At 35.0% G+C, this 14,178-nt stretch overlaps 1 protein-coding gene across 1 annotated transcript in view; it reads right to left on the reverse strand.

Annotated features, from left to right (window-relative positions):
- CEP83 (centrosomal protein 83) overlaps positions 1-14,178 on the reverse strand; it is a 108,050-nt gene that overhangs the window by 66,626 nt on the left and 27,246 nt on the right. Inside the window, exons 2-3 of the mRNA XM_070507059.1 lie at positions 4,638-4,911; positions 4,045-4,195 (exon numbers count right to left, since the gene is read on the reverse strand). Of these exons, the coding sequence (XP_070363160.1) occupies positions 4,045-4,195; positions 4,638-4,810 (324 nt within the window). The 5' untranslated portion in view covers positions 4,811-4,911. The remainder of the gene's footprint in view (positions 1-4,044; positions 4,196-4,637; positions 4,912-14,178) is intronic.

Consider the following 14,178-nt stretch of genomic DNA (forward strand, 5'->3'; position numbering starts at 1 on the left):
CAAAGGAGATGAAAGAGGAGGCAGCAAAAGATATTTTGAGATATAATGTCCAAAAATGTTCTATTTGATGAAAACTATAAACCCACAGACCCAAGCAGCTCAATAAATCCCAAGCCCAAAAAGAAGAAAAGCGCAAAGGCATGTTAATCAAATTGCTCAAAATCAGCAACAAAAAGAAAATTTTAAGGGGAGCCAAGAAAAAAACACACACTGCATACACAGAACAAAGATAAGGATGACAGCAAATTTCTTATGTGAAACAATATAAGTGAGAAGACAGAAGATCAACATCTTTAAAGTACTGGGACGGGGGGCAACTGTCACCCTAGAATTCAATACTTAGCAAAAATATCTTTAAAAACAATTTTTCTAGATATATGAAAGCTGAAAAAATTTCTCAACAGTAGAGCTGCACTATAAGAAATTTAAAGAAAGTCCTTAAGAGAGCAGGAACATGATACTGAAGGAAATATGGATCTACTCAAAGGAAAAAAGAAGACTGAAACTGGCAACTACATGGGAGTCTTGAGATCTATGAGGTTTCTGATAAAGAAAAAAATCTTAGAGTTAAGACTCTTTATCTCTTAAGAATCTTACTAAAAACAAGCACACACATAAACATCTCTCTCTCCTTGCCCCTCAAAGCACACATACACCTAAGACATTGAATCTCAGGATTTTCCCCACACCATTTTACGAGGAAATTATGCTGTGTCTTAGACTTCTAATGGAATACTGCCACTATTTGTCTCAAAAGAAACTTACAAGAATGCTTTATCATACAACACTCTATGTGTCATTACCTATATTAAATCTATAAAAACAAATCTGTAACACTCCAACAGGTGTCATATTAATAATATAAAATAGACCAAAATTTTTCAAGGAATGTTTTAATTTAAAAAAGCAAACATTGTTGTGCCAGAGATTCTTAACAAATTAATGACTGAAACTGAGTAATAACTTTTGGTCTGAGCTTTCTAGCAGCCAAATAAAATAGGAAACATATTGGGTTATATAGTTTTCATTGCCTGGAACAAAGAATGCATATAAATTTTTGGTAAAGTAATTATTTAAAATTTTTACCAGAAATATATCAAATGACTCCCATATTTAAAACAAAAGGTTTTGCTAACATGGAATATCACAACAATATAGTAATAACAGCTAACATGTTCTAACCACTTACTACATCAAAGTACTATAATAACACTTTCTATGCGTGGTCTCACTTCATCTTTACAACCATCGTATGAACTAGGCACTATTCTTCTCATTCACTACAGCTAAACAAGTGATGCAGAAAGTCTTAAATGAACGTCTTTTATATTATTTTTATATAAAAGCCAAAGGGATATTAAATCTTAACTCAGAAAGGGCATTTTGCAGGTAGACAAGATAATATAATACATGTGTATTTTAAAAATAATCACCTTTCATAAATCTTCATTGAAATCTCTCTTGCTGATCTTACTTTGTTGAATTTACTTAACTTCATTCAATTCACAATTTGTAAAAATTGCAAACATTCATTAAAGCAAATAGTTAAATTGCTTCAATATGTGTATACATATGTATAGATGTTTCTTTACCTTACTTTTGCCAGATAAACGTATCTGATTTCTATGTGATATTTATCTTGAAAAATAGAAACTTTATGAGATAAATTATATTTGTCAGCAAGCATTTGATAAGTTATCACATAAAGAAATGTCCAAAGTTATTTTGTGTAGAGTACAAGAAACACTAAAAGAACCAACAGGGAGACTACAAGGATGACTTCATTTCAATATGAGAGAGAACATGCTTAATACACTTCAATCCATAAATGGAACTGGACCACTCTAAAAGTTCACTAGGTTCTCCAGCACTGAATGAAGAGTCCTGTGTCATAGATGGTCCAAACAGGAATTCTGCTTTGAAGAGGGTATTAGTTTCCTAGGGTGCCATAACAAAACACCACAAACTGGGTGGCTTAAAACAGAAATTTATTGTCTCACAGTTCTGGAGGCTAGAAGTTCAAATTCAAGGTGTCAGCTAGACCATGCTCCCTCTGAACACTGTAGGGAAGAATCCCTCCTTGCCTCGTCCTAGCTTCTGGTGGTGTGCTGGCGATCCTTGGCAGCTGCAGCATTTCAATCTCTGCTTCTGTCATCATAAGATGTTCTCCCCATCCCTGCGGCCCCACAAACCCATGCGTTTCTGTCTCTGGGTCTCTTTGCCTCTTCTTATAACAACACCAGTCATATTGCATTAAGGGCCCATCCTACTTCAGTAAGACCCCTCATCTTAACTAATTACATCTGCAAAGACCCTATTTCCAAATAAGGTCGCATTCTGACATACTATGCAGTAGAACTTCAACATATCTTTTTTGGGGAAAAAAATACAACTTATAACAGGTAGGAAAGAGAACTATATGATTATCAACTCTAAGATGCTGAGGCACTAGGTACGTATGAGACAAGAAGTGCAACATTGTATGTATATGAACAGAACAACAATTCTGAGTCATTCATTTTTTCTATTTATTCGTGTCATTCATTTAAAAAATATTTGCTGGACACCATCCTGAGCACTGGAGACACAGTGAAAAAGGGTTCCTGCCCTCATGGAGCCTGCATTCAAACAGAACAAAAATGACTGCCATTTATGAGTACTATGTGTCAAATACTGTACTAAAAATATAAATAGTACCTCATTAGTCCTCACAAAAATCCCTGCTAGGTAACAACTTTTATCCCCTTTACCACATGAGAAAACTAAGGCATAGAACTATAGCTGTTTGTTGAAGGTCATCATTTCCTTGGTGAATTGACTCTTTTTTTGTTATAATAAGGTCCTTTTTATCTTTGATAATACTCTCTATTTTATCTGATATTAATATAGCCACTCCAGTCTTTGTAAGCTTACTGTTTGCATGCACTTGGTACAAATAAGCACATCTACATGTTGCCCTCAAGAAACAGAGTAATCATATGCAATGCCTGAAGAATACTTTGAACACCTCAGGTTCAGTGCTCACAGATTCCATTCACAGAGGCCTCTCAATTTTTGCAAAACCAATTAATCTACCAATTCTAGAGGCTTAAATTACATTTTCCTCTTCAACTCACATTTCTTAGGTTTTTGTTTGTTTAGATGCCCTAAATATAGCTAGGAATGAAAAAGCCAAGCACAGTGGAGGCTCCAATCCAAGCTCAATGGCAGTGATCCCAAGAATGGAAGATTTCAAGAAGATACTGAACAATGAACTTCCACCACTGCCGTCAAAGGAATCCAGCACTTGGGCGATACGCCATACTAGATGACTTGAAAATGGCTTTTCACCTATCAACTTCTGACTCTAATATTAATAATACCTTATTATTTGTACCAAGCACTACATGAGCAGAAATACACAGCTTGTGTTATTCAAAGATTAAATGAATACAGAAAAATATCACTACTGATACCTACTTATTTGAAATTTATAGTAAGTTTTACTGGTGCTGAAGTTTAGCTTTGCTCTACTTTCTAGACAAATAAAAAGTGAATAGTGTGAAAAATATATAAAGGCACTGCAGTCAGTACTTCAGTACCAAGTATCTTTTGCTTTAGAAACTCCTTTTATGTCACATTGCGCACATAAATTATGTGTACTTACTGTTTTTACAGCGTCTGCTAAGAAGCTCCTTAAAAATAACTATCAGTTTTTCAGTTCAGTGTCAGTTACAATAAAGGAAAATTAACAAACTGTTAAAAAAATATTATTTAATTCTGAATTTTTATCAATTCAAACTGGTATTTCCTCCCAGTTATTCTGAATAGTGAAATATTATTTAAGTCAGAACAGGTAATATAACACAAATTACATAAAATAACAGCTTCATGGCTAAACCCTACATGGTAGCTAACATTCTAGAATATATGAAAGAAGATTAAATTATACCACCTGGAGATATAGCAAAATACTCATTAAGAATATAGAGAGAATTTGTCAAAAATACTGACTTCCACTAAACATCTAACTACTTTTATACTAACTCAAAAATGTTTTCTTACCTGCAGCTTCATTTCTTCTAAGTCTTTAGTTTTTTCTACTAATTCCCCTCTTAGCTCTTCAAGCAGCAGCTGAAATTTTTCCTGGTGAGTTTGCTTTTCATTTAACAGGCGCTTGAGTTCATTTTGTGACTTTATGTACTCATCTTGCAACCTGATTTTTAAAAAAAGAATTCCATTTTAAGTGTATCCTTTGCTTTCTAATTTCATTACTTTATGTAAAGTCAACCAACACTATAGGACAAGACCAGTAGTATACATTCCATTTAATTTGCAAAATATCTTTCTTTACTGAGTTTCATTTAATTATTAACACTAATTTCTGCATGCAATTTTACTCTGAGAGGGAAAAAACCCATTTGGCCACCTAGATACATTTAATTTTATAGGTCTTGCTACTTTTATAAATTCATAACCCACTTAATACATGCTCAGTTTTCAATAAAGTACTTTTAAAGCAAAAATTTTACTGTATTAAAAAAGTCTTAAGTGAATATACTGCAAAATACAAATTACACTATATGTTCCAGAGCAAACAGACACAAAACATTTTTTTTCTTAACCAAGCCTCTCACCTCCAAATTTAAGTAATTTACCTTGTGTGTTCAACTTTCAGAGTCTGATAATTAGTTTTATGATGTTCACATCGTAACCTTTCATCAATTAACAGTTTTTGGAAGTCAGACTGAGAACTTGTCAGCCCACTATCTCCACCAGGAGGAAAAGTGGTGGGAAAAGTGTCCATACTGGTAAGTGAGCTGACAACCATGTGAAAATAAGTTCTCGCTTTCTTATTGTCTTAGTTTTCTCTCCAAGAGTATTTTCCACTTCCTTCTTGCTAAGACAGAATCTCGTGAGGCCAAATTATACCTGCACAGAGAAATACACTTAATTAGTGATGAGTGAACTCCTTCAATATTAAATTTTTATCACTTATTATTCTTCTTATTTCTATAGCAAAATCCAATTTTCAGATTTTCAATTGTTCATAAAACAAAATTCAAGAATCAAGTTGAATCATACCTTAACAAATTTTCTTTACTTCCATGCAAAGTTTATGTGACCATCAAGGTCACATCTTCAAGTATTAACTAGAAGTACTGACTTTTCCAGTTTAGGTACTCCTGTATTCACAAACCACAGATGTTTCCTGAAGCTACTGGAGTAAACTTCAAGGGTAGATCGTGGTACAAAATCAATACTCTGTAATCAGGGGAAAAGCCACTTGGAACTTGACAGGAGGCTAGGGAGAATCATAGTCGTCACAAAGATGACCTGCAGCAAGTAACTATGTCTGTGATTAATTCTATGTAGGGTCTATTATTTGACACAAGGTGAAGTGCACTCAGGCTGCATATTCAGATGAGAAATCAGTCAATGCATAAACATTGATCACCTCCTATGTGTTATGCACTGTGCTAAGAAGAGAAAATTAAATCACCTCAGCTATACCTAAAAACACTGACCCAGTATTAGGAAAGTAAATAAAAGTTTTTTGTAACTAGAAGTAAAAAATAATGAAAATTCTTACTGTAAAAAATTAAAAACAAGAATTTTAATCAAAATAATTCTGTCCCCTTTAACTTCATTAGTATTTCTCAAGACTATTACATAAATTTTTTCCTAAAAGCATCTCCCTTAGTCATGGGTTAACATGAATCACCTTTTCTTACTATGAGAAAAGGTCTTTAGCCTATGCAAATCAACCATTACTCAGTCTTGCTTGAAATACACCATTTTTGAAAAATTAATGTGATGTCTACATATTACATAAGACTTTTAAACTAAAATTGGTGTTGCTTTGGTTTCCTGTCAAATTATATTTTAATAGAGGGGAGGAAAGTCCTTCAGGGACACTTTACTCCTTCCTCTTATGTTAAATGTGCACCAGGACTCAACCTTTGCAAATGCAGAGCGAACTGTTGTAGCAGCTGCCACATTATCCTTCAAGAGTATACATTTGCCATGGAGTTAATGAATTGAATCATAAAACTGGCATGTAATTTTGATTCTGCTCTTTGATCCAACTTAATTTTTATGAGATAGAAACATACAACAAACCTATCTCATATTTTCTCACACCATCAAGAGGTATTAAAGGGTTTTAATTTTGATTATCCAAAAAGCTTAAACTACATTAGAAAACTCAAGAGCCACCCTTTGGTCCTACTAGTGAAAGAAAGATTTCCACGCTAAAATGAATATTTTTTAATTTTTTATTCTAGTTAAGTCGACAATAAAGTATCCTCACTGACTCCTACTTTAAAATGGGAATTAATTCCCTATGGAAACAGAATTCACTAAGACCTGAACATTTTTGGAAAATAAAAAAATGACATCTCCTTTCCTTTTGGAACTGAAATCTACTCAAAGTACTTTTCAGGGCTTCACTAATTTTAGGATATCCCTTTCTCAATCACCACCACCATTACCTCATCTCCAATTCTAGTTCCTATGCAAACATATGTGTATTGCCCTCTTCTATTTTCCCAAACCAGGAGGATTTCTCCTGTTTCAAGATGATGTTTGCAATTTCATCTCCTTTTTATATGTTAATTTTAGCGACTAAAAAGCTAAAATACACTATCACACATCACCAGTAAGTACCACACCCAAATGCATGATATACTTTCCCTCTCACACACAAAAAATAATCACATTATTAATTTGCACACATACACACAAAAATCAATACTAGACTTTCTGGAAAGTTATCTGTATCAAAATGATAAATCTGCTTATCTCCTGGCCCAATTCTAGGAATTTACTCTATGAAAATAGCTGGACAAGTACCTAAAGATAATTACATAAGAATTTTCTTTGCAACATTGTTTTTCATTAAAAAATTAAAAATCAGAAATAACCTAAACTTCCATAAATAAAGTATATCTATATTATGCATTAAAAAGGGTAAGTCAGATCTGTCCCCACTGTCCCGAACAGCATGATGGAGTATGAATGATAGATAGACACACACATATGTTTACATATACAAAGAGAGTCAAATAAAATATACTGAGCTAATAGTGGTGACTTCTGGGGAAATATTAATAGAGGACTCCTCCACAGGGGACCTTGCACTTTCAGCATTTTATTGTTAAATTTTCTTTTTAATAGTTACAAAAACTTTTCAGAAAATGAATAATTCCTCTATCATCATACATTCAAATTATCTTAAACCAAATTCATCATCCTTGCTTTCTATCTACTTTCATCCTCCTGACTTTCCTGCTTCTGGTACTGATACCAGTATTATGCTACCATTTATCCACACTTACAACCCCAAAGCCTTCTCTGCTTTCTCTCTCAACTTCCCATACATAAATACCAAATACTCTTCCTTTAATATGGAATCCATTTTCTCCATTCCTACTTAACCACAAAAAGGCAGGCTCTTATCGTCTTATAACTACACCATTATTAGAGCTTTTTTGTTATCCCTGCTTCCAATATTTTTCTCTCTGGTCTACCCCACAAAGCACTGACAGATTAATATTAAAAATTTTTTATTTGACTTCTCATTCAAAAGCTCCTATATATAAGACAAAGTTAAAACACTCAGGCATATCAAGTCTCTACACAATCAGCCCCAATCTACCTTGTTGAGTCTAATTTCCTACCACCTGCCAGGAATATTCCACTCCAGCTATCCCCTGAACAAATACGCACATCACACCTTTGTTCACACAGCTTCTGTCTTGGTTTGTGAATCCTACACTAATGAAAATAGATCATAGCATGGCCTGTAATCACTAACTGTTCTCTACTTCTGTGATGATTGGATATGCATAAGCTTAAATGCAATAGTTTGATCAAATATTGGAAAGAACTTCTTGACTCAAAAGTTATGAGTCCCTGGGTTGCCTGTGCCAATAGCCTTTTTCAGAATTTTCTCCTGTAGGAATATTTAAGAATCACAGAAAACAATCTGCTTATTTGTGTGAGTCTTACCAGGGTCAGAATGAATTTTATATCTGTTATTAAGTATTCTGCACATGTATTCAGTTCTCCAGTTCAGTAGTAATCAATTTATCAATGATAATCTTGATGAATATAGTTATGGTAGTCCTCCAAACACATATCTAGCATCACAGATAGATAGGCATGATAAAACAATTCTTTCTCTGACCTTCAAAAGTGGTTCCAACATTCTATATTCAGGGTCACAAAGAAACAACTATTTTTTAAACTAATGATACAAGGAGGCTTTTAGCTAAAATCAGAAAACCCAACTCAATTACCTTAAACACTGTGGAAAATGTATTATCTATCTCTCCTACCAAGAAATTTAAAGACGGTCTTCCACTTCCAGTAACAGAGGACTAGGTAATCTGAATCAAGCCTCCTGCTAAGGACAACAAGAAAATCTCGATACATATTTCGACAATCTGCTGGAAGACATTATAAACCTAACAAGAGAATAAATATTCACTGAGATGGGAACAGGGGAGGACGTGGATGCAGAAAGATGAGACTGGCATTAGGGACCACCTTTCCCCTGGAGGCATCTACTAGTTCCAGAGAGGTGACTGGGAGACTGAATGTCTTCTGACAGTCCTCAAAAAAAAAGATGGGACCAGCAAGGAGACGAGAAGCCCTGGTGAACACCCTTCATTTTGGAGAGACTTTAAAGGCTGTCTCTTAGGAAAAGGAGAATTCAGAAGAAAAATGAAAGCAATTTTACAAATAAATATGTAACATTAAAAAAATCTTTTATGACTTTTCCAAAAAAGAAAAAAGAAAAAATATTTATTGTTATGGACTTTTGCCAAGTCCACAGGAAGATAAGGGAACATGAATTAAAGCCACAAGAAACAAGAGACAACAGACACACGAGGATCTATTAGAGTTATCAGACAAGGATTCTAAAAGTTTTGTATTATTATCATGTACAAGGCAACAGAAAACAGGGGTGAGAATTCTGTGAGAGAAGTAGAAATCATAAAAAGAAACCAATGAAAACTAAACAGAAAAATACGATTACCAAAATTAAGAGCTCAATGAGCAGGTATAACAGCCCAGATTAGATATAGTTTAAGAAGAAATTGGAAGGTAAGTTAAAAGAATACACTCAAGATAAAGCAGAAAGAGAAATAGGATAGAAAATACAAAAAAGAAGGAAAGAAATACAGAAAATAAAGTTAAGATGTCATTCTAACAGACATGCAGTTGGAGTCCCAGAAGGAAAGGAGAAAGAGAATAGAGAACCAATACCTGCAAAAAAAAAAAAAAAAAAAGGTTGACAACTTTCCCAAACTAATGAAAGATATCAAATATGAGATTCAAAAACTCCTACAAACCTCAAGCACATACATAAAAAGAAATCCATACCTAGGCACATCACATTACAATAGATAAAAACCAAAAACAAAGGGAACATCTTAAAATCAGCCAGAAAGAGACAAAGTGCCTTCAAATTAGCAACAAAAAGAACTGATTTCAACAATGAAAGTCAGAATACAATATAATATTACCTTTACAGTGATAAAAGAAAATACCCGCCAAACTTACATTCTATAAATATAGCAAAAAAGTATCTTTCAAGAATGATGGTTAAATACAGATTTTCAGACAAACAAAACTAATTCATCCCAGAAGATGCACACTAAAAGAAACAGTAATCCTTGATACACAAGGAAAATTATCTTAGATGCAAACTTGACAAAGCATAAAGGAAGATAAATGAAAATTGTAAATATGTGCATAATTCAGAAATTCAACATTGACTACATAAAATAATATCGTGTGGGATTTTAACATATATAGACAAAATACATGATACAAATGGCATATAGGCCAGTAAAGGCAGAATCACGTGATGTAGAGTCTTTGCACTATACAGGAAAAGCCTGAAAAGTATCAATTAATATTACACTTTGATAAGTCAAAGATGCGTATTGAGATCTCTAGGAAATGAGTTGGTAAACTATAGCCAATGGGCCAAATTTGGCCTGCAGTCTTTTGTTGTATGGCCCCAAGCTAAGAACATTATCTCCCTTTTTGAGTTTAAAAAAAAAAAAAAAATGAATGACCACAGGTGCAAAAATCCTCAACAAAATATTAGCAAATCAAATCCAACAATATAAAAAAAAAAAGAATTATATCACCATGACCAAGTAAAATTTATTCCAGGCATGCAAGACTGGTTCAACATTCAAAACATCAACTAATGGGGGCGAGCCCAGTGGCGTAGTGGTTAAGTTCATGTTCTCCGCTTCAGTGGCCTGAGGTTTGCAGGTTTGGATCCCCGACAAGGACTCAGCACCGCTCATCTAGCCACGCTGTGCCAGCATCCCACATGAACTAAAGGAAGACTGGCACAGATGTTAGTTAGCTCAGCAACAATCTTCCTCAAGCAAAAAGAGGAAGATTGGCAACAGATGTCAGCTCAGGGCCAGGGCCAGTCTTACACACACACACACACACAAAAATCAATGTAATCCATTACATCAATAAGCTAAAGCAGAAAACCCTAATGTAAACTATGGACTATGGGTGATAATGATACGTCAATGTAGGTTCATCTATTTTAACAAATTTACCATTCTGCTGTGGGTTGTTAGTAATGGAGGAGGTTGTGCATGTGTAGGGGCAAGCAGGGGGTATATGGCAAGCCTCTGTACTTTCTGTTAAAATAGTTCTAAAAAAGAAAAGAAGAAAGGAATGGAGAGAGGGAAGGAAGGTAAGAATATAGGACACAAACCAGACATTGTCTCAAGAGCGTAAACTATTTACCGTCTGACTCTTCATAATAAACGTTTGCTGATCCTTTCTCTAAGATAACCATTAAAGAATGCTAAAAGGGTGGAAAAATTAAAATTACTCAAACACTCTACAATAGGGTTTCTCAACCTCTGTACTATTGATATTTTAGATCAGAGAATTCTTTTGTTGAGGGGAGCTATCCTGTACATGGTAGGGTATTTAGTTAGTAACATTTAGATGCCATTAGCACCAGTAAAGGTCTCTGCATCTTGCCAAAGAGTACTGTAGGGGACAAAAATCACCCCCTGCCGTTCCTTTGAGAACTACCTCTCCACTGAGAATTTCACCTGAAAGCAAGCAAGCAGGAAGATGAGACGAAACATAAAACAAGTAGGAAAATAGAAGCAGTTAATACAGTAGATGTATACAAATATATCAGTGTTTACAATAAAGTGCTTAAATCAATGCTACGAAGAAATTTAAAAGAAAATATAACCCAACTATATGCCTTTTTTACAACATATTTTTAAAACACAAAGGCACAGAAAGGTAGAAAGGGAAAAGATAATGCAATCAAAAGAGAGATGGAAGAACTCTATTAATATAAGATAAAGTTGTTTTCAAGGCAAAAAAAAACCACTACTAGAGATGAAGAAAGATATCCATAATGACGAAAGGTTAAATACACCAGAAAGATGCAACAATTTTAGTTTATATACACTAAATATATAAGGCAGCAGTGGTCAGAACTACAAGGAAAACAGACAAATTCATAATCATAGGGGGAGAATTAAACCACTATTCTTGGTAACTAATAGAACAAGCAGAAAAAATAATCAATAAGAATACAAAAATTTAAACAACACAACTAACCAACCTAATCTAGCTGACACATATAGAGAATGATACCCAATAACTATATAAAATACACATTCCTTATAAGCATATATGTAACATTATTAAATATTGATCACAAACTGAGTCTTAAGAAAAACTCAAAAATTTTAAAAGATCAAAATTATACAGAATATGTTTTCTGACCACAATGCAACTAAACTAAAATTCAAGACGAAAAGGTAACTGGAAAAGCTACACCTGCTTAAGAAGTAAGAATACATTTCTAAATAACTTATGAATCAAAGAAAAGGTCACAATAGAAATTAGAAAATATCTAGAACCAAATGAAAACTGATATTACATCTGTTTTTTTAAGGATTTTATTTTTTTTTCTTTTTCTCCCCAAAGCCCCCGGGTACATAATTGTGTATTTTTAGTTGTGGGTCCTTCCAGTTGCAGCATGTGGGACGCCGCCTCAGCATGGCTTGATGAGTGGTGCCATTTCCACGCTCAGGATCCGAACCAGCGAAAACCTGGGCTGCCAAGACAGAGCGCGCAAACTTAACCACTCGGCCAAGGGGCCAGCCCCACAATATTACATCTTAAAATCTGTGGGACAAAGACTTTGGCTTCAAGGAAGATGGAGGATATTTAATCCCAGTAATACAACTGAAAGTCTTGAACATTATATATATGAAATAGATAACATGACTGAAAAATAGAGAGTAGAAGGCAAATCAGCTAAGGACCTCAGGATATAAGAATCAACACAGTGATGAGTTCCCTGGGTTTTCTTCTTCCCTCATATATGCCCAACTTGGAGCTGAAGAAGCTGCCAATGGGTTCAGACCAAAAAAAAGCCTTAACAAAAGCCTGCTCTCTAGCCAAAGTAAGAAAGGGAAGTTTAGCAAGACAAAAAATTTTTAGACAATAACAATCTACTCCAGGCAAATAGTACAGAAAAAACTGTAGCTCCACCCTCATCCACACAAGAAAAGGCCAAGTGAGGAGGCCAGGTTATAAAGAGGTACCCCAATATCCTGCCCGGATGATATACAAGAAAGCCAAGTAGGAAGTTGGGAATTTCATCCCCACCGAGCAGTTATAAAGCCCCATGCTTCTGCAGTGTCAGTAGAGACACATGGGAAACCAGAACTTTCACCCCAACCAGTAGTAAGGAAGAGCACCTCTCTTACCCTGCTGAAGTGTTGTCAGAGAAGGCCTAGTGGACAATTAGGACTGACACCATCACTCAGCAGTAACAAGGCTACCCTTTCCAGGGCATGAGTGGAGATCACATGGGGAGCCAGAACTCCACAGGACCCAGCAATAATGATGATCTCCCCAACTCGGGTGCCAACAGTGGCCAGTTTGGGAACCTGGACTTCTATCCCCAGCTGGCAACAATGAAGTAACATTTTTCCCTTTGCCCTATCAGAGTGATGTCAGAAAAGGCCAGTTAAAACAGAAGGTTTAAATATGATCCAGAGTCTCACAAGATAATACTCCAAATGTCCAGGTTTCAAGACAAAATCACTAGTCATACCAAGAATAAGGAAGATTTCAAATTGAATGGAAAAATAAAACTGATAGACGCCAACAGTGAGATGACAGAGATATTAATGTGACAAAGCTTTTAAAGAAATCATGATGAAAATGTTTCAATGAGCAATCACAAACAAGCTTGAAATAAATGAAAGCAGAGAAAGTCACAGCAAAGAAATACAAGTCTCAGCAAAGAAGAGAAGATATAAAGAAAAACCAAGTGGACATTTTAGAACTGAGAAACACAATGACCAAAATAAAAACCTAAGTAGATGAGCTCAATAGCAGAAATGGAGAGGAAAGAGAGAAAATAATTAATGAACTAGAAGACAGAACAATAGAAATTACTCTACCTGAATAACAGACAGAAAATAGACATAAAAAATAAATAAGAGATGCTCAGGGACTTGTGGGGCTAAAACATCTACTATTCATGTCATCAGAGTATGATTCCAGTTACATGAAATATCCAAAATAGGTAAATCCATACAGAAAGCAGGCAGACTGGTGGTGGCCAGGGGCTGGGGGGAGAGGAAAATAGGGAGTGACCCTAAATAGGTACACACTTTACTTTGGGGGTGATAAAATGCTTTGGACTAGATAGAGGCAGTAGTTGTACAACACTGTGAATCTACTAAGTGCCACTGAACTACACACTTTAAAACAGTTGATTTTAGGGGCCAGCCCTGTGGCCGAATGGTTAAGTTCTCATGCTCTGCTTTGGTGGCCCAGGGTTTTACCAGTTCGGATCCTGGGTGTGGACCTAGTACCACTCATCAAGCCATGATGAGTGGTGTCTCACATAGCAGATCCAGAAGGACTTACAACTAGAATATACAACTAGGTACTCGGGGGCTTTGGGGAGAAGAAGAAAAAAAAAGAGAGAAGATTGGCAACAGATGTTAGCTCAGGCACCAAAAAAAAAAACCCAAAAACCATCCAGTTAATTTTATGTCATATGACTTTTACTCCCCCCAAAAAATGAAACTTAGCAAACTAGGAATTGAAAGGCACATCAATTTGATAAAAAGTGTATATAAAAAGAAAACA

The sequence above is a fragment of the Equus asinus genome, chromosome 4 (genome assembly GCF_041296235.1).
Source record: "Equus asinus isolate D_3611 breed Donkey chromosome 4, EquAss-T2T_v2, whole genome shotgun sequence".
Classification (NCBI taxonomy): Eukaryota; Metazoa; Chordata; class Mammalia; order Perissodactyla; family Equidae; genus Equus; species Equus asinus.